Genomic DNA, 27,760 nt, shown 5'->3' on the forward strand with positions numbered 1-27,760 from the left:
GGTACTTTCCAAATAAAACTGCTAACTCCTCAATTTCATTGCAAATCGCAATACAAGGGAAATTCTTTAGCAAACCAAATTTAGTTTTATCATAAATTAAAGAAAAATAATTATTATCCAAAATTGTCAACATGCTTAACAGATTGTAGACATAGTGGGAACCTAAGTGTACATTAGTTCCATTGTCCATTCAAATATAATGGAAGTAATTTTTTTCGTCATTCAAATTTCAATTATAGCAAAAATCTTAAAAAACTAAATATCCTATGAAAATTCATTGCAAATTACTTCATATTTGTATACAAACTGAAACCAAAGTTACAAAGAATTAATTTTACTATAATTTTTGTAAATAAAAGAAATTTATATATAAAGTCTTTCTTTAATTTACATATATTCAAAACAAGGGTCTTCAGTCGGTAAGATAAAATAATAGGTGGTCAACTTCCTAAAAAGACTAACCTACCCCGACTATAAAAGATATTATTATTAAAACTTAACTAAATATAAAATGTTAAGTTTTATTACATTAAAATTATTTATCAACATTTAATGTATTTCCAAGCACATTAGTGTTGTTAGATAGTAAATATGAACATTTTATAAATATTTACTACATATCATAAAAAACTAAATTAAAACATAAAATTAATTACTACTGGATATTTTTTTTTCTTAAACCATTTGCTTTATTAAATTACACCAATTACTAGTATATTTTCTCAAAATGTCTTAGATATTAGGTAAATATTAAAAAAAAAAAAACGCAAGTCCTTATAAGTCATTCATTAGGAATAAAATTTAAAAAATATTTAAAAATACGATACCATCTGATCATTGTTGAGGTAACTATATAAATCATAACAAGAGATTACTCTTGAAGTAAAAGGGAAATACTATAGGACTACATAAAATTTACCTACAAACTAACTTATAATTAAGTTATTTACAAACTTATTGTTATTTACTTAACAATATTATCAAACTACCTTAATACTATTGAGATGATACACTTTAAAATTTATGTTCTAAATTCAGTAACAAAAAATATATAAAATCGGAGAAAATTTCACAGAACTTTAATTAATTTAAACTCCTGAGAAATCTAATTTTAAAATAATTTAATTCTAATGATGAATAGATCATTAAGTCTTATTAATTAATTTTCGATTCTAATTAACAAATTATAAAAACTATCTTTTTATTATACTTTAGCATTATAAAATGTGTAGGTAATGTAATTTACATTGAAAACCAAGTATCTGCACTCTTTAAAAAGTAAAAACTATAAATTAACAATTATAATTATTATTTAATTTACTTAGTATTTCTTACAGTTAAAATGATAAGATATTATTAGTATTTATAAATACAAACAATATAATAAATCATAAAATACCAGTCTACCACGCTAAAAAAATGGAAAATATTATATTTTGCAAGCATAGTGATAGGAAATACTGTTATATATTATAAATTAGGTGTTGGTCACACCAAAATATAATTTGTTCTGATAATTAATTATAGTCAAAAGTTAAGTTTTTCAATTTAGAAAATGAATATTTTTCATTAAACACTAAAGTAGTAATTTAAGTAGTATTATATTAAGTGCTAGAGGATAAAGATATAAAAGAGACTAGGTTAAGGAAAATATAAACTACAAAAGAAAATATATATTTATATGGTGGGATTTTAAATGGTCACATTATAGAGAATACAATATTTTATAATATAAATTATAAATATAAAAAATTATATGTGAATCGTAATATTGACAAGGATGACTAAGTTTTTTTTCATTTTTCTTTTTTTTAATAAAAAATTAAACATTTTTAATAAACAAAATGCCGTCGTCAGTTCTGTCAAATTTCAGAAAAAAATATTGAGAAATCAAAGGATCAATTTCATTAGGGATTATTCCTGGACATTTTATAATACAGGAATTTTATTACATCCTTGAAATTAGATCATCATAATTCCTTAGAAAGTAAGTTATCTAAATTATAAACATTGTAGTTTATACAGTTTTACTTATAAATTAGAAACGCGTTCTTCTGTTTTTTCTGCATCTGAACCTAGATCTTGTCTTAATGCTTCAACGCATGACTTAGGTATCAACGTACCTGTAATGTATTAAATATTATTTAAGGCAAGTCCATTGATGTTACAAAATTGGACATTTGAAACATCAAAATTACATACCAACTATTTTTAATCCTTCTGCAGTCTTTAACCTGACAACTTGCATCTTATGATGAGAACCTGTCCGAGCTAATAATACATTTTCTATTCTACTCCATACACTCAACACTGATCCAGACAAAACATTATATGTACGGCGTCTTAAACCTACTTCACAATCTTGACCAACTGTAACAAGCTTACAGTTGCCACGCCTAAACAAAATTATATATTTTTAGAAATTGTATTTATAAAAATATTTATAAATATGTAACTACCAATAGGCATGTGAACAAACAGTTTCAGATGAATCATACTGTTCTTTCCAGTGTTTTTCTGCTTTAGATAACTCGACTTTAAAATATTTCTTTTCAAGTTCACTCAGTGACTCTTGCCTTAACTAAACAAATAACAATAATGTCATAATGATTGATATTTAAAACTTAAATGAATTCAATTTCACTTATTAAATAAACAATTTTTGAATGAACATGTGTAGTCTTAACATATTTAATTATCTTACCTGTAATCCTGTGTTTGGACGGAATATAGTGAACATAATGTCCTTCTTAGAGGGTGTTTTTGTTGTTTCGGCTTTTTTATTAGCACTATTATCAGCCAATAAAGCAAGTACTGCGGTGCTTTTATTGTTTCTTATCTGAATTAAATGTTATGTAATGATAGTGCACTTAATAAAAATATAAATCAATTCTTACCTGATGTGAAAGATAATATCCTTCAGTAGGTGCTTTGGCTTCTTTACACCTTTCTATAGATTCATCCCAACTCATACCTCTTTCAACATGTACAATATGAAGTTCAGTAGTAGCTTGACCAGTGGCATGTTTTCTAAGGAACGTATACATTTTTACTCGTTTCACATTTTCACCAGCAGTACCCAAATCTAAAAAAAAAAAAAAAATATAAACATGAATGAAATGTCATTAAATGCTAAATAGTTTGTTACATACCCAAGATTCCCAAATCAAAGCGACCAGATTTTTTTGCTTGTGTAATAATATGGTGTAGTACATCGGTGAAATATTTAAACAGTCTGTTTTGAAGCTCAACTGGCATACCAAGGATACGGTTTAGGAACTTGCTTATGTTGTTGTAATCCTTGTCTAATGTTAAGTTACCAGGACTGGCTTCATTATTGATAATCATACCAACACCTACAAGAGCACCACCGACATCTATAGAAATAAAAAAAACTTTTTTAATTTTATTTTTAACTAAATTTAGTTATGTTAAATAACTGTAAAACATTTATTTTTTCAAAGCATTTAGGAACTATCACAAAATATGTCTAGTATAAAATATATAAGCATAGTAAGGCATCTGCTAATAATCACAACTCACCCTCCCTTAAGAGGAAGTCACACCAGCATGTGTTGTCTCCGTCCTACACACGCACGATATAGCAAATTTTTGTTTGCTAGTTTCAATAGGGTGCCGTCATTTTTGATATTATAGTGAATCATTATCATACTTTTAGGTAACTATTATCTGTGTTATCTCATTAGTTTTTTTACAATATTTTAATTTTTAAGGGAGTTATCAGTATGTAAAATATTATTGTTGTTACCTATAAGTTTGATAATGGGTCAATTCACTCTAATATCATTAATGACAGCACCCTATTGAAACTAGCGAACAAAAATGTCCTATGTCGTATGTGTGTAAGACGGAGACAACACATGCAGGTATGACATACTCAAAAATAATAAAAAAGAAATATGGAACTCGCTTCTGTAGAATTTTGAGCATCGGGTCATGGTAGAAGATATGTTAAATTTTAAAACAATAATAACTAATTGAATACAAAAAAAAAAAAAATATAATTTTGAGCCAACAGTTTAAATTTCAAACTCTTATATAAAAAAAACAATTATAAAATTTTTATATTTTTGAAACAAATTTTAAGTTTATAAAACAATATCGGTATCAATTAACTATAAAATATGGAAGAATAAATACAAATAATAAAAATATAGAATAAATATGATAACAAACACAGATGATAATACAAAATATTAAATAACCAGTGACTAAAGAGATTTAGTAAGAGTAACTCACATTTATAATTATAATTTTTAAACTATTTAATACCTTCAAAAAAGTGTCCTTTGTAATCATCTGGGGGTGGTACTATAGGACTCTCATAACCAATAATAGTTTTCATTGTGGTTTCTAAAGCAGCACGGCCATACTTATTATCAATATTAAATTTTGATAAATCTCGTGTTTCAGTTGCTCTTCGATCACCGTGAGTAAGAGCACCCTAAATTGTTGGGACAATAAATAATTTAAACATTTAATTATAATATAAACGGCTTTTCTTCATTTATACTTACAAGACTTTCTAATCGTTTGGCCACTATAGATGCAAAACGTCTTTCCCCAGCTAAATCTGATATTAGGAAAATATATTCTGGAGCATTAACTTGGTTAGAACGATGAGAACGACCAAATTGCTGAATAGCCCTATCAGCACTCCAAGGTAATTCTAAGGTAATATGTACTCTACGGCGTTGATTTCGGGCTCTTCGGTCACTTTGTAATGATATACCGGAACTGGCAGCTTCTGATATGATAGCTACATCCTTTTCACCATCCATAAACCTTTGTTTTTCTATTTAAAAATTTAAATAGATAAAATACATTTTACTAAAATATTAATGTTTATTATAATAACAAGTTGAGTTGAGCTTTAATTTTTTCAAGCACTCAATTTAAAAATTACCAGAGTACTTGAAAATGTCAGTTTGCACAAGGAAAATACTAATGGGTGGCTGCTTATTCACAACATTCATGTTATTCTAGTTTTACTTTTATCATATAAACTTATTGTGCTAAAAATAGTATAGATTGTTTATGTCAAATAAAAATATATAAAAAAAAAAAATGTTAGAAAAATATTAGGGATGGATATCAATTTTTAAATTTATTTTGCTATAGTATAAGAGTCAAGTTAAGCTATCATACACTAGAGTATAAAAAAAAATGTGTAAAAAGTATTTGAACTAGACATGTTTTCAATGTCTACTACTACCACAACTCTAGATATTCAATGACACTAAATTTAAAATAAAAACGACAAGTGATTTTCATTATTTGTATACAAATAAAACTTAATACATAAATATAATTAATTGTTTTAAGTTCTATATTTAAAATCTAGTTTTTTAATTAGTGAAGAGTATATATATCATGACAAAATAACATGGTTCTGAAATATTGTCAAATCTTTGTATCTAGTTCACCTCATAATGCACAATGTATATAATATTATATTAATCATGATCACTAATGAAAAGTGGCAAACTAGATACTGAATACTGATGGTTTGTGAGGTATATATATTATTAAATTGCTATCAAGCCATGTTATTTTATCATAATAATCACATTTGTTATCAATTCCTGATTGACATCAATAAATAAAATTTTTAATTTAGTATATTTTATAACTTTTATGCTTTTCACTATGTTTGTCATAATATTAATACTACACAAATATACATACCTACATGAATTAATTATTAAATAATTTAACAAAAAAAAAGAAAAGATTGGTTTGGATATAGGAAGCACGAGTATGAATTAAATTTAATTTGTATACCGATTTCATTGGTTTCAAATATAAACGTTTTATGGAGTGATCTTATCATCTTATTTGATTCACTATTTACTAACATAAATTGCAGTTAACTAATTCACAAAAATAATATTTACCAATAACATTTAATGTTTCCAAAGGTGCGTCAACTTCAGAACGAGATTCATACTGTATACCCCCATCTGTTTGAACAACTCTACCTTTTCTTCCTGTCATCTAATTGCATACATTTATATAATTTAAAAATCTGATAACCAATAAAATAATTTTTTTAAGTACTTACTTCAGCAACATTTTCAGGCCCACCAAGTTCATCAATTAGCTGATCAAGAGTATTTGGTGGCAATTTATCTCCTAATCTTTCAATCCTTTCCATCAATTCTTCTTTCATACTACAAGCACGGTCAATAGCATCTTTTTGGTGGCTATTATTAGCCATGCTTGACTTTAATACAATTTGATGGATTTTGTCTTTTGCTGTCTGTTTCTTTTTAGCGGGAACTTTATTTTTACGTTTTTTTGCTCTACCTGCTGCCCAAGGTTCTAAAGTAAAATTTTAATTTAATATATTATTAAAATAGAAGTTAAAATAATAATAATAATTAATTTACCATCACTGTCAGTATCATCTTCACCAAATGGATTAAAGTCGCTACTTGCTTCAGAATCATCACTATGTTCTTCACTAATTTCAGACTCAGATTCTGACATTTTAAAATCGGAATCATCATTATCAGATTTTGAATCAGAATCGCTAGAATCTTTGGCACGTTTTACATGTCTTGAAGATGCTTGTCGGCCTAGTGTTTAAAGTAGAAAGATTAAAATGAATTTAGAAAACCAGGGAATTAAAATATTTATACCTAAATAAATAAATACCTGATTTTCTTTTTTCTCCGCCTCCACTAGAGCCACTAGGTCCTTGAGAATCACCATTATGATGTTTGGAATGTTTTAATTCGATACCAACACTTCCTAGTAGTTTTTTTATTCTATTACGATCTGGAGCAGGAAAATGTTTTTCAACTAAAGACTGTAAAACACCTCTAAAAACATGGAAATGTATATTAGTTTTAACATGAACAATCAACGAACTCTTAATAATTTAAGAATAACCAACGGTGGCGGGGCTCTCCTGTGCAGGGCTCAGGAAATGGTTAAACTACTAATGGGTTCCAACATCCCCAAAGGTTATATTTTATAATATTAACTCAGTAAAGCAATTGTAGAATTCAGATGAATGACGGGAACAAAAACTGACAAAAATAGATATAAAGAGAGGCATGGAATAATCATATCAGAGGTGACCAGAGGTTAAACTTATATTAGACAGAGTAAAGAAGTTTCATAAAAAAAGATTATTAGTTACTTTGCAGTGGATACAAAATCAGTTAGCTCTCCATCATCTTTTTCCAGTTGTTCAAGAGTTCGGGCTTCCCCTGTAGATTGTAATCCAATAATTACACATTTTCCATGTTTTATTGCTTCTCTATAAAATTAAAATTAAAATACTTAATAATTCAACTAATAAAATCTTAAGTACAAAATACCTAGCCACATCTACTGCATGTTTAACTTTTGCTGCAATACACAAATATTTAAAAAATCTTTGATGGGAGGACCAAAATTGACCCCACATAGTTTTTCTCATGCGATTCTCTGCATCGATTAGTTCTGCTGCTTCTTGAAACATATGCATTGCATCCACCCACTAAAAAGATGAAAGTATAGATAGATAGATAAATAGAGAGTTAAAGACCTCTAACATTAACATATTTGTTTGTAGTATGCTATGAATAGATCCAAAGCGAGTAATAACAGTTTAATACTAAAAGGATTTCAATATCAATAGTTTTAGTTAAGTTTGGGATTTTGCATTTCAGATTCTGTACAATATGGTTTTTTTGTCTGTAGATATTTTTATGTATAAAAAATATAAATTCATCAATCTTCGATTGGTTTCTAGCAGCCAAATTAGATCTAGTTTATTCTACGACATAATAAGGAGATAATAAAAAACAGCCAGTAATTCTTAAAATAGTCAAGGAAACATTCTGAAAAAACTGGTATATATTTATATTTGCATTTTCTAGAAATAATGAATTTTCAAAATATTTTGGATACTTTTAAGCCATTTAAAAATTAAAATGTACTACTTATTTTAGTTTCATTCCTCATAGGATTTGAAGTTGTTTTTTTTTCATGAGTGTGAAATTCGACAATATTGAATATTTTAAAGTATAATAATGATTTGTCCGCAAATGATTTTTGTTATTTCATTATAAATTATTATTCAAAAAATTATAATCATACAAATTTGAACATTCCAATATAACTTAAATCAGGGGTCCAATCTTTTGTAGTTGGCCATTTTTGGTCAACACTTTCATAAAAAAGAAAATAAAATTACAAGAATTCATATTCACTGTGGCTGCAATACAAATACGATACCTACATAGTACATAGTAAGCTGAATTGAATCATAGTTTAGGAGTTTTGGACATTACTCATTGCACATATACCTACGTTTCATAGTTATTTTTAATATGCGGGCTGGACCCCCATGACTTAGAAATGTATTAGTTTTTGTACACAATTATATTTTAAAAATCTTTAAAACCATTTTTCCTTTTGACTCCTGTGATCCAATTTGCTACCAGAAAAAACCCACAAATTTAAAAATTGAACATTAATACTTCTCAAAGGTGGGACACACAAAAAAGCCCACATATCTTAGATAAAATCTACAAATTACAAATAGCAATTTAAATGTATAATAAAATATCCCCAGAAATAAAGTTTGACAGAAATATTACACATTCACTACATGTACGTCTTTACTGAACAGTGAACAATTTTTTGCTTCTATTTTTATAACTATTTATTAAAGCACAGCTTTTTAATGTGCGCTGCGATGAGGAGTAAAATCAGAAAATTTGTCATGTAACGTTCTGCAGTAGCTGGCTCTCCCTCTTCAGCCGTGCATACTGCAGCCGTCGGTCTATCTCCTCTCTCTTATCGCGAGTGCTACTGCAGAGCGAGATAGAGAGAGAGGGTATCATATTTATAAATATATACATATATATATACAGTGTCCTGCGAGGATTTACCCATTGTGATATCTCCTGAGATAATACATATATCATAAATCTGTTTGTTTTTATTAGACTCAGAGACAAGGATTGCACGTCATATTTTATTTTAAATTTAATTACATTGTTTGGTAAAAAAGTTTAAGTTATTTTTTTATTTTATTTTTAAAACAATTGAAAAGAGCCATTTTATAGTTTATTTTTGTGAAAATTTTGAGTTTTCAACATTTTATTTTCATTAATCTCATGATTTTTAAAATTTTTTTTAGTTTATAGATAAAACAGAAAAAAACCAGTTTTGTACGGACGGCGAGTCCTCCTCTATGGCTAATGGGTATATCCTCACGGGACACCCTATATATATAATTTATATATATATGTTAAGGGGAAAGTAGGAAATTGGGCATCGTGCACAATACCTGTTTTAAATAATATGCAAGAATAGTTTTGTAGTGTTATTGTTCCGTATAAATACCATTTGACATAAATGTGAGCAGTAATTAATTCACTTTGCCCGGGCAATCTCGTACAATGCCCGTACAATGTTTTGAACTGTTTAGGAACATTTTCAGTTTCCAATTTTATTAGTATTTTTTTCTATGGATGTCAATAAAACTTTATTTGTTGGATAAAAAAGCTTGAACATTCAATACAAGACTCCTACTATATTGTTACTATATTTGAAAAATATTAAAAATCCTTAGTCACAGTTTTTATTTATAAGCATTTAAAACTTTAAATCTTGACAAAATACAGAAAAATCATGAAAATTAGCAAATTATTTTGAGTTGAGAATTCATAAAAATTTTTCTTTTAAAATCTAACATTTGAAAATGTAATACAAGATTATCCATAAGTTTGTCGATCTTTATCAAAAAAAAAAATGTCTACAAGAAAGTCAAATTAAATTTTTATGAGCGTTTGAAATTTATATTTTTACAATATTTAATATTCACTCGATTTCTCATGTAACGATTTTCTTATTTTGTTGTAATTAAAAAACGTATGATTGTAGTTACTTGAAAATTTCACTGAATGTTTATATTAGCATTTTATATGCACGATAAAATTTTGAAAATAATTTGACTCTTTTTGAGCTGTTTACGGACATTGTCAGTTTTCAATTTTTTAGTTTTTTTTTCTATAAATATCAATAAATTTTTATTTGTTGGGTAAAAAAAGCATGAAAATTGAATATAAGGCTCCTGATATATCGTTCTAAAGCAGTTGAAAAATATTAAAAACACATAGGCATATTTTTTTTTATAAGCATTTTAAGTTCAAAATTTATCAAATTTATAATTTAATAATTATTTTAAAGTTAAAAATTTATGATAAGGATTGAAAATTGAAAACAAGGCTCCACGTAAATAGGTAATATATAAATTACTTTATTCACAATAATATCATCAAATATACTTGGTAATATCATAGGCTGACTGACCGTTTTCGCTCAGAATCATTTTTCTTGTACAAGTATATTATATCATTGAATTCAAATCAACACCATCCATTACAGTGACCCACTTGTCATCTGTTATACAGCAGAGCAACATCCACTTACCCACCTTTTTTTTAATATGACATTTTTAGAAGTTTGGAGGATAATATCAATAATGTGGGAAAGTCAATTTCAAGTAGACTTGACGACAAATTCAAATCTGTTTTTAGAATTCTTATCGCTTCATTAGATCAATTGGTATTATTGGCAAAAAACACGTCTAAAATACTACGTCACGCGTGTGTTAGACAAAAACAGAAAACCACGGTATCAAATCCCCTTAAAATAAAAATTCTAACTGCTTGTCAGTTATTACAATTGTGGGCTTGGTGAGTTTTTCAAATTTTCCACAATTGTATAAAATTTGAAAAATAAATTTTTTTTTTAGTTGCCACCTTAAGGGGATTCCATACCGTGATTTTCTGTTTTTATCTAACACACACGCGACATAGGATTTTTGACGGATTCTTTGCCAAACATATCAATTGATTTAACGAAGTGATGAGAATTCTGAAAACAGATTTGAATTCATCGTCAAATCTACTTGAAATCGACTTTCCCACAATTTTGATTTTTTGATTTTAGCTTCTCCAAAAATGTGGGAAAGTCGATTTCAAGTAGACTTGACGACAAATTCAAATCTGTTTTCAGAATTATTGCTTCAATAGATCAATTGGAATGTTTGGCAAAAAACAAGTCTAAAATACCATGTTGCGCGTGTGTTAGAGAAAAACAGAAAAATTACAGTATTGAATCCCCTTAATTATAATACTTTTACACTAATCTACTACTGGATACCTATTAAGAGGCAGGGAGGGGGGTATTTTATCGAAAAAAAAAATGACTTCACAGGAATAATGTTGGTTTTTGATAATTATTTTATTATCTGAAAGAAGAAGACTTCCTATAAGCCGTATCAAACTCCAAATTTTTATTTCAAATAATGGTATAACAATATTTTTTTATAAATTATATTATCTATGTATATAAAAATAGGGCGTGAAAAATATATGTTACCTAATAAATCAAGAACGGCTGGTCCGATTTGGCTCAAATTTTTTTTCATAAATACCAGAAGGTATTTACGAAAGAAAATTTTAGGAAAATCCACCAGAAAAGTAGGAAATCTGGATGTCAAAAATACAATAGTGGTGCCATCTGTCCAGAAACAATAAACTAAATAATAAAAAATTTAGTTTATTGTTGCAGATTAAAATAATAATGTAGAATATTATCCTATTACAGGGGCGTCCTTACGGGTGGGGATGAGTGTCATGGATCCATGGATTTTAAAAAAAAAAAATCATTAACCATTCTATGATAATATACATATTTGAAATAATATCTATATTGTTATTTGCTTAGATCATATCATACTATATCAAAATAATATAGAAAATTGATTGAATCAATCTTTGTTATAATAGCAATTTCAGTTTTTAGAAAATTAGAATTAGAATTAGAAAAAGCATTGCACGCAACTGCCAATATAAAAAAAAAATTATCAAGTAGCTTAGGTAACTTAAGGTATTTTCCATACAGTACTATAACTGGAAAATTATAATACTTTTTTTAATTTTAACTAATAATCCATATTTTTCATTTTGTTGAAGCACATCATAGCACATATTCAATCATATATTAGTGTTAAACATAATTATTATGAATGTACACATATAGAACCAAATAATTATAACTTATTAACTTACCAATTTTACAGCATTGTCATAGACATTAGTAAACTCCGGAGATAGCGGTACTTCATCAATTTTAAAAGATACACCATGGAAACTTAATTGTCTAGCTATATACATGCCTCTAAGCTTCATATCCATTGCAACTATTTCCATAGCACCGACACCACTGAAAACAAATTATAATTATCAGAATAAATAATTAATATTAAAAATTAACACTAATGTTAATGAATACAATTTATTACCGTTTTTCAACTGCATTAATAAAATCAAGAAACTCCGGAAATGTTGTCCCTTGTCCCCACATACCTAGACGCACCATATACGCCATATTTCGAGGTTCTGAAGCACCAGTAGCTGATGCATAAACTACTCGAGCATTGGGCAATTTATTTTGTAGCTCAAGTACTGTTAATCCAGTTTTTGTAGGTTTTGTGGAACCAGTTGGACAAAGATTTTTAGCACGGTGACACTCATCAAAAACAATCTGATATTTACAATTAAGGAAAAAGTATGTTCATATAAATTAACTTAGGATACATTACATAAATAATGCATAAAAATAAAAAACAAGTGTTTAAAAGAATACAACTCCATCAAAATCATCACCACACCAGTTCAACAATTGCTTCAAGCGACTTTTGTATTTTCCTCCACCACTTGATTCACCAATGAGAGCCGAATAAGTAGAAAATATAACTCCTTTAGATACATTACCATTTGTTGGACAATTAATTTTGGCATATTTAAACTACAACAAATGTCAACACATAAGTCATAAGATAATCTAAAAAAATAACAAAAGTACCTTATTCAGAGAATAAACTTTAATATTTGTTGTTCCAATATCAGATAAATCTCGTTCGGCATCAAATTTTAAGTCATTAGAAACTGAAACCCAAATGGCTTTCTTGCGACCTTTTACAAAGTTCTCAAATATTAATCCAGCAATTGTTCGACCTTTACCAACACCAGCACCGTCACCAATAAGAAAACCAGCTCTTGAACCATCAGGTAAAATATGATCATGTTGTTGGCATGTATAAGTGATAGCTTCTAACTGAAGAGCCGAAAGAGATCCAGAATTTATGGTCTCCATTGGAATTGACAATTCATACTTAACATCCGCAGGTTCAACACTTGACAATGAAGCTGTTTCCACTACTGGATCAGGATGTTTCTTACCAAGTTTTACTAAAAATGTTATTGTGATTATTATATTTATTAGTCATTGGTTCAATTTATAATATTTACATTTGGAAGGCATATAATCAGCATATGTCTCAGCAACTCCCATATCCTCATCCTCATTATCTTCTTCGTCTTCTCCAGTACGCCCACCACTAGACATCTATAATAAGTGACAATATTATTATTGTAACTTACTATCATAATTAGCAATGACTAATATGATTAATTTAAAGTACATTTTTAGCTTCCCTCCAAGCTTCTAATTTTTTTCTTAGATATACATATAAGAGTATCTTTTAAAAGTTAATAACATTACTTATTTATAAACTTTTCTCTGCACATAATCTAACCGCCAAATACAATTTTTTTTTGTGGCAGTAGTTTAGTTAATTAAACCAAATCCACAAAAATTATAGAAAAACATGATAGTGTGAGTGTGAATAAGTAAGATAGTGTGATAATAAATATAGTAGAGTTTATATGGTGACAGTATGCTGTTGCGAAAGCAACTATCGCCTATTACTATCATTGTGTGGACCCCCGGCTATAATAACTAATAAATATATAAATTTATAATATTTAAAATACTTAAATATCGCTTTTGTACTATGCTATATTTCATTAAAAACATTAATTACTTTATTATTCATTGATTGATTGTACCAATATGGAGATACATTTTTAGGTGCCATTGGAAAATTTTGTTGGGTAAATGGTTGTTGCATTATATTTTGTAACAGCATAGATGCAGCAGGTCCTCCTGAACTCAGTAGTTGTGATATCAAGGCAGCATTATTGCCACCATTACTCATTAATGCTTGTAAAAGAAAATTTGTTGCAGCATTGCCATCCATCATTCCAGCTGATCCACCACCACCCATACCTAATTATAAAGAGAAAATTGATTACTCTTAAGAAGAATACTTTTATTAAGTATGGATTTACTTAATTCAATTCAAAAAAAGAAACATTTTAACTAATAATTATTAGAAAAAGTATTAAATATAATGTATACATATTGCATATTGTTGTAAGTTTAAATACCTTGTAAAAATTGAGCTTGATTTATATTAGGAGGCATCATTCCTGGATAAGGCATATTTTGAGGAAACATCATATTATTCATATTTGAAGAGCCTTGTGCCAAATTCATAAAAGGATTTCCCATCATGGCGCCCATCCAATTGTTCATACCGCCCATATTTTTCGCATAGCCTAAAATAAACGTTTTATTTAAGGTATAAATTAAATATGTATATCATATTATTAATCATAAAATTTCAATAATTTTTCTTATAACTAAAAATGTATTATGAAGCATACCTAATAAAAACAATTAAAATAATAATAATCAAAGGCAACATTTAATATGAAATTAGTAACATTTTTATCTCAGATTTCAAATAACAATACCAAAACTATAAATTATATTAAAAGAAATCTGAATTAACATTTAGTTGTAGAGAAACTTGTGATGAATTTAACTGTCAGAATTTAAAAGTGAAGATTGTATAGAAACTATATTATTTTAAATAAAATATGTACTTCATCATAAACAAAATTTTATTTTGTTCATTATTGTAACTTAAAAAAAAAAAACTACTTTATCAAAAAAATAATAATATATATATATATATTACTTATATTAGTATTAATTACTAACTAAATTATTGATCTTAAAAGTTGCTAAATTAAAGTATGACAACGCTTCTGCTCCCAACAGTAGTGCAATAACCAGTGGTACAACTTTGTGGGTGCCATGTCGTTGTAATTTCAAATATCTAATCTTAAGCAAAATTTATTTTTTAAAATGTATTATTATTATTTTTCTTATCTTATTATCTTATATTATATTAGGAATAATCATAAATTATAAAATGTAAATTTATAATTTTAGTAATTGTTTGAAGAGATTTGTTAGAAGTTAAATACATACTAAGTACAGAACTACTATCAATAACAGCTAAATTATAAAATGCCAAAATAATGGTGTTATAATTTTAATGTCATTGAGTCATTTCAAAATATGACAACAGATGAATCATTTTCAGAATTATAGTTTATTGTATAATTTTGTGAAAAATTAGATATTATTGGAAGTTTTCCATCCAGATTAGTTAGCTTCATGTTCATACTAAGACTATGATGTTTAAAGCAAACTAATTCATAATTGTAGCACCACTAAGATTACATTCTAACATCATGAATTTTGAACCAACATCAAAGTTGTAAAATTAATACATGTTTTTGCTTCATTCAGAATCTATTATAATTGTGACATACATCTAACAAAGAATCGTAATATGTAAAATTTGAATTACCCATATTATTTGCATTCATTTTAGATGTTGGTTCTAAAGGTTTGGTTATATTAGTATTAATACTGGTACTAGGCGGCTTTTCATCGACAAAGGTTGACTTAATAGTTGCTGCAGTTGCCAAGTCTTTTCCTCCACCTGATAATAAAAATCAATGAAACAATAACTTTTTTATAAAATTTAAAATATATTATAATTGTATAGGTTTATTTTAATAATCAATAAATACTAAATAGTCATATAGATTAATAATTCATAATTTAAACTTTTTTTTTTTTTTTCTTTATTAGTAATATACAATCTGTACACAATCGGCACAATAAGAGTATGAGCTGAGACACAATAAAAAACATGAGATTATGAGCTAAGAAGCCACCCACCGATGACACTTATGTATAATTTAAACTAATTTGTAATAAAGTGTATTTCCAATCCATTTTTAATACTTCAGGGTATTAATATATTTTATTTTAACCTCGTGTAAAAGGGTGTAAGAAAAATATTTTACTATACCAACATTCAATATATAATTTATTTCATAGGCAACTACATATATTTTGAATTTAGTATTGTAGTTTTGTTGTTATTCACTAATAAATAATAGTATAATAAAATTAGAAACAAACTTAAATAAGTAACCAAAACAGTAAAAATCATTAATCAGATAATTAAAGCAATAAGAAAAAAAAATGTTAAAATGCATTAAAAGGTATGTCTAGAATGATCATTGCATTGTAAAACATTTATGATAAAAATGTGTACTTTCTTACTGTTAAATAATTAGTAAAAAATAGGTCTTCCAAAAAATAAAAATAATTTTTTTTTGTGCTCTTATTAGCTACTAAAAATAATTTTTCATAGTATTATTATTTTTATCAATATTGTATTCTTTGTCATTTAGGTTAATTTGTACATATTACTTAACAATTTAAATTTAAATTTAATACTCATAATAAAAATAGAATAGAATAGAATAGAATATACAATCAGACAGGCACAATAACTAGTGGATAACATGTGAAAACTATTAAAAATTAAGAAAATAGACCAATATAACTCTTCTTTTTCATATCAATTTGCAAATCAGTAAATTACAAAGTAAAAAATGTTATAAAGATAAAATTCTAATAATTTGTATTCATTTTCAGCTATCAAAAGCATATTTAAAATATTTAACAATTCATTTAACTTGAAATATGAAAACTATTTATTGATAAGCTACCTAAATATTTGTTGTGATAGTACTGACAACAATGGACAAAAAGCCAAAATAAAAAGATTATAAAAAATATCAAAACCATGGTTGACAAACAAGGGCCAAGTACAAAGAATAAATCTTCATTAAGTGACAATAATGGTAAAATAGTGGTCCCGTGACTAATAAAAATATGAAAGTATTAAGAAATTAGATGTTCTGAACTCAATTGATTCAAACAGAAAAATTGATAGTTATCGTTTTAATTATTGGTAAGAATAATTAATGTTTGTTTAATAATTATGAGGTGGTGCTTGTGTTTCAATTATGTTTAATAACAAACAAGTATCACAGAGATGAAGCAGGGTGATATTTGCTGAATAAAAATAAAACCAGGAAAACTTAACTGAGATTGATTTTATTTCTGAATGGGTTACATATCAAGCTACTACTTGTTTAATTTTAATTCTACGTACTATTATAATTTGTGATTAGGTTAAATAATTTGAATATGTACAAATACTATCCTATATTATGATTTTGTGTTTAGAGTACCATTAACTATTATTGTTTATTTTTTGATGGTCAGAAAAATTACAATTTCTATAAGGATGTTATACCTAAATCCAATGAACATACAAGGAGAAGTTTCATACAAAATAAAATAATAATAAGGAAAATTTAAAATTATTTTATTGACAAAATAAAAATAAGAAGGAAATGGACATCCAGGGAACGTTGCAATGTAATTTAATTACCCGGAACTTCAGTTTTGTCTGGATCATCGTCTTCATCAAAATCACTACCAGAATCTGGATTTTTCTCTGCTTTCACGATCGTGTCTTTAGACGCCTAGAAAACCAATGTCGCATTTCAGTATTTTAGTTAAAAATGTTTGGCATATAATTGATTGTAAGGGTAGGTGGCCAAAAGGGGAATTATAAACACATAAAAATGGGACTACAAGATTATTATAGGTAAAACAGATATTGGTATTTCGCTTAGAAAACTCGGGCAGGTATCACGGTAAGGTGCAGCTATAATATAGTCTCCAAGTACCATAACATTACTAGAGGAATGCGTCGCAGTGGCGTTCATCGGCCGTCGCTGTGGACGGCAGACTTACGTGCGCGCGAAAACCAAACTTTCGCTGGCCGACCTGAGGGCAAAACGTACGCGCGCGTCGGCCAGCGAGTTCGCGGACAGCATTTACTAACCATTTTATCGGACGGGTCCATAGGGCACGGAGACGCGGCTGGCAATGATTCACGGAGGGGTGGCCAGAGTTCGAGATTTCGGCGGCGTCGGCGTCGGTAGGTATTGATTATCTACGGTGGATCATAATAAAAAAATCCGGCTGCAAGCTTATTGGTGGAACCGCCCTGGGACGGTACGGGGAACTTTGTGTCGGGCCACGAGCAGTGCGAACCGGGCGACTGGGGTCGGGGAAACGAGTTGCGATGCGCACGTCGTGTTCGTTCGTACGGCGAGTACCGCGATTGTTGTTGTTGTTGTGGTGTTTATGAAATTCTGGGCTCCCGGGGAAAAAAAATATAAACTTCAACTTATTCGGTTGCGGGACAAAAGAATACAGGTTAGAATCAATACAATAGTTTCGCCGGAAAGAAAAAAACAACGCAGGCTGCCAGATGCTGCGAATAACACGACGCCCGCCGCCGGGAGCCGACAGCAGCCGTGCGCTATACTACAATACTATTCAGCTATAACTGTACATAAATATATTTTAAATTATATATAATAAAGTATGAAATAAGGGTAAATGTTGATGTTACGACACGCGTTTCATCCTATTATACCAAACAATTAGGAAATGTAACGATTACTGCGGAAAATCTCCAAGAAAAATATCTGTGATCAAAACTAATGATATTTATCCCAGATTTGGTTTGCGCAGTATTAAGAGACAAATAAATTTGAGATCATTGATCATGTAATAGTATAAACTTTATCCGGTACCCAAAACATTTGAACAGAGTACACAGACTTTGAAACGGAATAAAAATTGGAATATTTATTTGTAATCCGTTCGGGTATTTAAGAATTTTGAAAAATAATTTTTTTGTCTTCCACTTCTAGCCGACCGCCGTAAGCAATAGCCTTGAATGGAGCTTGCGATTCTATAATGTTGGCAATGCGTCAAAATTAACCGAAAAAATGATAACATAGTATCGACCAATGGGACGTCGCACTATGGCGTTTGATTTGCATTTTCATTAGATAATTTGTATTCTACCATTTCTCCGGATGATTTTTAAAACAAAAAAAAAAATGTACAGAAAAGTTACAAACCACAATTTTTTCCCTTCAAAATGTAAATGCTATTAAGCGTTCACTTTCGACCTATGAGCTGTGAGCCCAAGAGAGGTTGATGAGTTGACATCTGACAGTTATTAGTTAAGTGATACTGAGATTTAAAATTAAAAGAATTAGGTACCTATACTTGTGTTTAATTCCAAGCACCCTCAAAATGGTTAAAAGTAAGTAATTATCACGTAGTGATCGTGTTTTTACATAAGTATATTCTGAAGTAACATTTCTAATGGTTCAATTGAAAATTGTATCATTTCAGATAAAAGTAGCCGATTGGCGACTCAAAATAGCAGTGCAACAAATAAACGCCCTCAAGGATCAATTAAAAAATATTGTACCGAAAAAGTTAGTATCGCTTTTTTTCTTGCCTTGCCATTCCAAAATTAAAAAATATATTTTAAGGGTGTGGTATTATGGTTCTTGTTACAAAAATTATTTTAATTTGGTATTTATTTTGTAGGTATATATTTTGCTGTTTTAATTTAGTTACATGCATTAATTAAGCTTGATAATTTTGGCTTGACTATTTAGTATAGACATTCAACCTACAACATCATTCAATGCAACGTTATGTTAAATTTAATAACATTTTTATTATTATAAATTTTTCATGGTATTTACGGTTTTATGAATACTTTTTAATATTAATTATTAAAGCAACTTAATTTATTGTTTTATTCATAACTACATAACATCTTAGATTTTAACCTGTATAACGATTAGGATTATCTGATTTCAATTACCTCTGACAAAATCAATGATAGTAGTTACTAGTTCATCACTTATTATTAATTGAAAATTTAAACATATTATTTATTTATAGGAAAAATCTTTTTGATTATATTGCCTTGTAAATATTTATTTTTTGAGTTATAAGGAACAATTTTTGTTCTTATATTCTAATGGTGTAATACAGGGGTCATGGGCCTTTGACCTAGTCCACTAATAAATTTATTTTTAGAATTAAAAACTATTTAATAATTATAGTGAGAATTTTTATATTTTTTTATATGTAATATTCTTTAAAACTCAAATAGGTATTTTATCTTAATTTAAGGGATAATTAGTTATATTTTTAATTTCTATACCGTTAGGATCTATTTACTATTATTTTTTTTTTTTGTAAATGAAGAACAATAATATAATATAATAATAACTGTGTATATACTTAGAGCATATGTATGGTACCTAGATATTAACATTAAATGCATTTAAATGATACTAATCAGGAACCAAAAACTTAAAATAGGTAGTGTTTGATAATATTTTATCATAATATAATTTATTCATTTCTCTGAGTTTCTTATCCCATTAAAATATTATTTGTGTACAAACAATTTACTCAAAATGTAATGATGGTAAGAAAAAAAATACATAATTTGTTCACTCAAAACATGTTTATTTTATATATTATATACGTCAAAGTCTAAAATGTAAAGGTGCCTAGTAAGTAGTATTAGATTACTAACTTGAGTATTTCCCCCCAATGATCAAGATTTTTTAATTGTATTTGTATGAAGATTTTGTAACATTAAAAAAAAATTTAATTCATTATTAATGTACCTTTAAATTAAAAAAATTAAAACCACCCCATTTATTTGGTAAATTATATTCATATTTTTTTTTTAGTGCTTGTATATATAAATGCTGATATTAAGTGTATGGTATAACTATATATATAAATATATTATTATTTTTATTAAAAGCTTATAAGTTATAATAATAGTTTATGTAGCTTTGATTGCATGAGCTTAAATAAATTAATATATTCTATAACCATTATTTTTTTCATAAATATTTTTAATTCTTCTAGAAAATCAACAAGAAAAATAACCTTCGCGTTAAACTTAGGAAAAATGTAAGGGACAATGATGTTCAAAATGCAATTAATTCTACTCCAAATATTTTAAATAGTAAAAGTATGCATTGCATTTTAAATTTAAGTGTATCTATATATTAATATATTATTATATCAATATTAGGCTATTGGATTTAAATAAAACATTGTGTCTAAAGTTAATGTAACTCTAAATAATTTTGTAGAATAAGCTTCAATATGAATTTAGATTTTTTGATAAGACGGAGGAATATTTTTTAATACATTTTTAAACAAATTCAAATTTTCATCACTATCATTGGTATGCACTAGCATTCTAACTAAATTTATTCGTCTAAGATAACTTGTAATCAAAATTTGGAGATATATCTACATTTCTTATCTTGATATTAAATCTCGAAAGGAAAAAGAATTAAATAAATGAATAGAACTAAAAGTGGGCATCAAAGAATTTCTTTGCCATTCATATACAGTTTAATATCAAACTAAATAAAAATATATTTTTATTTATAAAAAGTATTTACATACTAATAATTTAGATTTTCCGTGTTAAGTTACTTATACCATTTTGTTAAGTATTAAATTATTATTTGAAAATATGTATTCTACAATAAGATAATATATTATAACATTATTTTTAAAAAAAGATCCTATGTTTTTGGCATAAAATCGCCATGATGTAAACATCAACAAATTTAATTAATCTCTACATTTTCATTAATTTATTACATTAATCCATATATTATTATATTAAAAACAATTCAAATTGAATGTTATTCTACAAAAATATTTGTTTCCTCTTACATATAGTAAAACGTATATTTTACTTATATTGAATTCTATATTTGTTATAAAAATTTATTTTAAAATACTTATATCATCAATATTTTTTACATTTAATCAAATTATTGACTGATAAAATAATTGCAATTAATTAAAATTACTACAATATATACAAAATATGTTCATTGATTTAATTTAATTCATAATTATGACTTTCCAATAGCCATAATAGGATTTTGTACTTTGTCTTTGTCTATTATACAGCACTACAAATTGATTATATAATATAATCAAAACTACATGTTCCATATTAATTTTAAATATAAAATTAGTCCATTATTAAATATCAATAAATCTTAATACAAATATCTTCATTTTGTTAATATCATATTTGGACTTTTCATCCCTATGTTTCATCATAGAATAATATATAACAATATATAATGGTTTCATTCAAGTTTATTTATAGTAGTATTAATCGCCCCATTTTTTTTTTATTATTATTATGTGAAATGTGAATTTGTTGCGTATGGTAAACAAAAACAACTAGATGTGCCCACATATAATCATAATTTTTGAGGAAATTTTTTTATTTTTAAGATAATAAAAGAAAAAAATCTTTGGAAACTGTTGAAAATAACCTAATATTATATGAAATCAAACCATTAAGTCCTACAAAACTCTCAATAAGTGTTAAAAAGTTCTACAATAATGTAAGTACATTCACACGTAATAAATATTGTGCATGCTACATCCAAACCTATAATTTCCTGATAATAATAATAATAATAATAATAATTACTTTCTTGTTATACTTATCCAGAATAAATTCAAACAATATGAAGACAGTATACATTTATACAACAAAAATAATAAAGTGCATATTAAGGAAATGATGACTATTAATACAAATAAAAATGAAGGTTTTGATATAATTATTTATTTTAATACTGATATTTTTTATTTAACCTTTTTTAAAAAATATTAAAATAATAGATAATAACCATGTCAAACATAAAAGTATTTTGAAATGTGAAAAAAAATACTGCAGAACTAAAAAGAAGTTAAGACATTTTAACTATCATAAACCTTATGATTTGAATCCACAACTAAATAAAGGTAAAATTATTACATTACATTTTAAATGAACAAATAACATTATGTGTATTTAAACATATTTCCTAGCATATATTTTAATACATCTATGTATACTGGGTGATTCTTTTAACAAAGTACATTGATTATTTAAAAATGTATTTACGCGGTGACAGGAGTACGCCACAAAATGTTTGTCTGCTGTAGCAGGGTGCTCATCTAAACTTTTAATACTTCTAACTAATTAAATACTTGTCAACAAAATTATAAGTTTGTTCATAACTGATTTTGTATTAACTTAAGGTTATATAAAATATTTATATTTTTTGAAACATAGTATTCATTGATGATTTAATAATATAATAAATGTTTGATCAAATATAAATTTCATTCATTATATAAGATGAAAAAACCAACATATCTGTGGCTCAAAACCTTTCCAGCCAAACTATATGGTAAAAAATTGAAAAAAAAATATTCTAAATTCTACAGATCTTATGATAACAAAGTTAGTAAGAAGTCTTTTCCAAACTTAGCACCATTATCATCTTTGAATATTAACTAATACATATAATTTTATGTTCATATGTATAATGTATAAATATTTTTTTAACAGAACAGTATAAAAAGAAACACACATATAATAAAAATGAATCTACAAAAGTTTTTAGTAAAGAGGGTGACTTAGAAAATGATGAAGTGCATTTGAATTCTTTACAATCACAAAGTAGGTTTTCTACGTTTTACATTTAAAATTAAGTTTTAAATACCAATAATTGTTTTTATGGGATTGAAATAGTAACAAATGAAACTCAGACAAATGAATATCTTGTTGAAGAATACCAAGTAACGCAATCTACAATTAATGCTCTCTCAATATCTGTTAAGCGATTTTACAAAAGTGTAAGTTAATTTTTTGATAGGTTTAACTTTTTGCTTATCACATTGCCTTTAGTTAAATTACAACTTTTATTCCATGTATAGTTTTGTATTAATTGCATTATTTTAATAATAGTAGTTAGATTAACTCATATTTTTAAGGTTATTTTTAACTAAATGATAGTCTTTAATTACTTTTAAATATGATAATAATCTGGTTCAGAATGACTTATAATCAACCATAATTTTAAATTATGCATTTAGTTACTTGTAGTTAGTAATTGTAATTCATTTTATGTGATATTATCTTTATTGAATTTGCTTCTCGACCTATTTTTACATAAAATGTGGATATCTTAAATTACATATTTTCTCCATGTTGTATTTAACTGTATTAGGACTAAATTATTATTTAATGGAATATATATATCATATTAATATGGTGTCAGTTATCTATATTGTATCTATAATTTTTTTTACATATAAATATTAATTATTAAGTATAATTTATTTTATTTTTATTTTAATCAGAAGACTCCATCAAAGGATAATGAAAAAGTCATCAAGGATATGCCACTTATTTCTGATACTGCATTTAATTCAAGTAAAAACTTTGTGCATCACTGTATTATATTATTTTGTAAATAATTATTTTATTTTAGAAGCAGATTTTAATCAGTCTCCACTATCATCAAAATTAAATAGTAGTCATAAAATAAGGTATTTTAATAATTCAATATTAATTTTAATTATATATTTGCTAACTGCCCTTTTAAAGATTATTGTAGTATCTTAAAAATTTTTATGCCTTTTGTTCTTATTGTAATTGTTTTTCATAATTTTTTTTATTTTTATTGACATATTAAACATAAACTTGAGAATAATTTTATTCTTTTATAGATTATTATTCTCATTCTGTATACACCATTAGCAATTACTATAATTAACTTAAATACAGTATCATTATATCTTTTCAGTTTTATGTTTAATCAGTATAGTATAGGTAACTGTTATAACTGTAATATGCTAACACGTTGAATGCGTACTGACGGCATTTGGCGTCTAATATACATTTAAAGTGAATGGTTTAAAATTCCCTATGCATGGCTAAACGTTATTTTATTATTATTTAGCATGGATTAAACATTTAAATGCATGTTTTTAAATATGTATACATACGTCGTTATGAGTAGTTTCTTTATTTTTTTTTTTTTACATTTATCATACACGCTAAGTGAAAATACACGCAAACAACATGTTAATGAAAAAATGAAAATACACAATTACCGTTGATTGATTCATATTTTTTGTTATAATTTCGGTTATTTATTTTTATGTGTTAATTATTACAAGTCTATTTAGGAGGGCAGTACGCATAGACAATAGACTTATATAAACATAATATATATGTATTTTTGTAGTTTAAATGTAAAACATATAAACGATACATCTAACAATAAGCAACAAAAAGTCACTGCATTTTTTCCTATCCGAAGAAGCGCTCGTAAAACAAAAAATGTAGTCAATGAAGAAAAACAATTAGCCTTAGAAAAAGCGATTGCCTCACAAAATGAAGATGGATTAAAAGTAAAAACAAAATACATATAATATATTATTATATTTGTGAGTTAATATTTTGTTTTATTTCAACAGATAACTGTATTTCCTAATAAAGGTCGTGGCATAATAGCAGGTAAAGATTTTACTCGTGGTGAGTATGTTGTTGAATATTCTGGAGAGTTAATTTATGTTCAAGAAGCTCGTAAAAGGGAAGCCATTTATTCTCAAGATACCACCACCGGTTGTTACATGTATTATTTCAAATATGGTTCAGCACACTACTGGTAAGATAGAAAAAATTATATTTATTTATACTATATTGTATAATATTATGCTTTTTATTTATTTGGTATGGATGGTATACAATTCAACATTAATAAGTATAAATGGTAACATGATTACAAATTTAAAATATAGGATAAAAATATAAGTCAAATGTAATATAACAGATATAATTTATTAAATGTTATAGTATTGATGCAACACCTGAAAGTTCAAGACTTGGCAGACTTGTAAATCATTCAAGATTTGGTAATCTTGTACCTAAAATTGTAGAAGTAGCTGGGCTACCGAGGATTATTTTGATCGCAAAATCTGATATTAAACGGGATGAAGAATTAACCTATGATTATGGTGATCGTAGTAAAGAATCTCTCATCAATCATCCATGGCTTGCTTATTGATAATATAATTCATTTTATCTTAACATTTTTTTATTACTAATAAATTAAACTTAAATAAAAAAAATAATTTAAATTTGCACTGCCAATAAATTATAATAACGTTAATTAGCTTAAAAGGATGACATTTTTTTTTAAATATTCACCTATTGAACATTTTATTCGAATTATCTTTTATAATGTCAAACATATGTTATATTTTTTTAAGTTCACCTTTTTCATATTAATCTTTTAGGCCAATTAAATTATTTTCTAGTAAATTGTTGTTAATTATTGATAAAAAAAAAAATTAACTTATACTTAATAATATAATAAGTGAAGGGTCAACATTCACGTATTTGTCTGTTTGGAGGGCAGATTATTTCTGATACGATTTTGATTTTTGACAGGTAACAGAGTAATTCTGTCCTTCTCACCGGCAATCTTACCCCAACATTTGACCCTCGCTTTGTTATAAAAAAAAAAAAAAAACTAAGAATTTGTATCTTAATTGGGTCCAGTTCTTATTAGTTACTGTTACTGCACACATAATTATGATCTGTTTTCTTGTTTTAATTATACATATTCATTGTTCAATATTATAAATTGCTCAGTTTAAAACAAAATATGATTTTAATAACTTTATGCAACAAATGTTCATAATTTTTGTCTCAATGATAATGGTCATATTTAAGCGTAATATTTATTGTATTGGCCTTATTACTTGAAATTTTTTAAGCATATGAAATAGCCATATTTTTTTACTTGTTATTTATATAATGTATACATTTTACATTTATACTATGTATATTTAGATAATGAAAACATTTTCAGTACTTCCGTTTTTACTAATTATTTTTATTAGTTAATGAAAAAAAATTGTTCTATTAAAAATTTTGAATAATAGCCACCTGATTTTTTGAAACTAATTAGTTATTTTCTATTATATAAAATTTGTTAAAAGTGAATTATTTGGTAAGCTTTAACCAAATAACCTACATTTCATTCTTTAAATGATTTTATCAAAAGACTGTACATTCATTAATTTATTATTATTATTATTTATTTATTGTATTTTTTTTGAGACTGAAAGGTTCATTATCATAAATGTGTTGTAGTATTTATCTACCAATGTATTTTGTTTTTGGTAAATTAATATACATAAGCTTCCAAACTATGACAACCAAAGTCAATTTAAAAATATGTACAATAGTATTTTGTCAACAAATTAGTTAATCTCATTAATATTATTGTACATAGCAATAACTTGTGTTCTATATTCATATTGTGTTTCAAATATAAGTACTGTAATAATTTATGTAGTTTAAGAAATTGTGTTATATTGTTATTGATTTTTACCATTATGTTCTATTTTGGACTGTACAAAATGTCTTGGCGGCATTAATCAAGACTTATAAATGTTCATGACAAAACAAAATATATTTGACACTATGAAATATTATTCTTATTGTTGTTTTATTAACAAATAAAATTACAGTTAAAAGTGTAATAATTGTTTCTTGTAATATCTTCACAAATTTACATTGATACTAACTGATCACATATGCTTTGTTGCCCTTAAAAAATGACAACTATTTAAAAAATTGTGATTGTTCAAGTCCTTTTGGATGTAACTCGCAACAGTAAATGCAATTCAGCCACCTTGGTAGGCAATCCGATTACGTCGGATCGCGGACAATTTGCAACAGTATATCAACTACACCTGCAGTGGATTGCGGACACGGCAATGAGTGGCCATAAATGCAACATATTGGTAGGCAATATGCGACAATCCGTTTTGATGCATAATTGATTATCCA

The 27,760-nt window shown here is 26.6% G+C and overlaps 2 protein-coding genes across 4 annotated transcripts; one reads left to right on the forward strand and one right to left on the reverse strand.

The window, feature by feature from the left end:
* Window positions 1–501: 501 nt before the first annotated feature.
* On the reverse strand, window positions 502–18,402 carry LOC132942158 (protein strawberry notch). 2 transcript variants are annotated; one of them, XM_061010472.1, is made up of 24 exons: window positions 18,014–18,402; window positions 17,555–17,648; window positions 15,605–15,739; window positions 14,328–14,498; window positions 13,922–14,166; window positions 13,347–13,443; window positions 12,901–13,286; window positions 12,682–12,843; window positions 12,338–12,579; window positions 12,105–12,258; window positions 7,353–7,513; window positions 7,172–7,291; window positions 6,682–6,848; window positions 6,414–6,602; window positions 6,086–6,345; window positions 5,919–6,018; window positions 4,539–4,816; window positions 4,294–4,465; window positions 3,153–3,377; window positions 2,898–3,085; window positions 2,705–2,839; window positions 2,460–2,581; window positions 2,203–2,396; window positions 502–2,123 (listed from the first exon to the last, which is right to left on the reverse strand). In XM_061010472.1, the coding sequence occupies exons 1-24, from the start codon at window positions 18,032–18,034 to the stop codon at window positions 2,032–2,034; spliced, it is 4,110 nt and encodes a 1,369-aa protein (XP_060866455.1). In that variant the 5' UTR covers window positions 18,035–18,402; the 3' UTR covers window positions 502–2,031. The 2 variants fall into 2 exon arrangements, with proteins under 2 accessions (XP_060866455.1, XP_060866454.1); XM_061010471.1 differs by lacking the exon at window positions 18,014–18,402 and adding an exon at window positions 17,856–17,909.
* A 579-nt stretch (window positions 18,403–18,981) lies between these two features.
* LOC132942159 (histone-lysine N-methyltransferase PR-Set7) lies at window positions 18,982–27,402 on the forward strand. Of its 2 annotated transcripts, none has more exons than XM_061010474.1 (13): window positions 18,982–19,294; window positions 19,387–19,472; window positions 20,941–21,046; window positions 22,348–22,460; window positions 22,571–22,670; window positions 22,744–22,866; window positions 23,459–23,569; window positions 23,642–23,745; window positions 24,256–24,325; window positions 24,384–24,441; window positions 25,143–25,308; window positions 25,375–25,565; window positions 25,754–27,402. In XM_061010474.1, the coding sequence occupies exons 1-13, from the start codon at window positions 19,285–19,287 to the stop codon at window positions 25,962–25,964; spliced, it is 1,449 nt and encodes a 482-aa protein (XP_060866457.1). In that variant the 5' UTR covers window positions 18,982–19,284; the 3' UTR covers window positions 25,965–27,402. The 2 variants fall into 2 exon arrangements, with proteins under 2 accessions (XP_060866457.1, XP_060866456.1); XM_061010473.1 differs by having other exon boundaries at window positions 18,983–19,294; window positions 24,253–24,325.
* Window positions 27,403–27,760: the final 358 nt, after the last annotated feature.

This window comes from Metopolophium dirhodum, chromosome 3 (genome assembly GCF_019925205.1).
Source record: "Metopolophium dirhodum isolate CAU chromosome 3, ASM1992520v1, whole genome shotgun sequence".
In the NCBI taxonomy this organism is placed as follows: Eukaryota; Metazoa; Arthropoda; class Insecta; order Hemiptera; family Aphididae; genus Metopolophium; species Metopolophium dirhodum.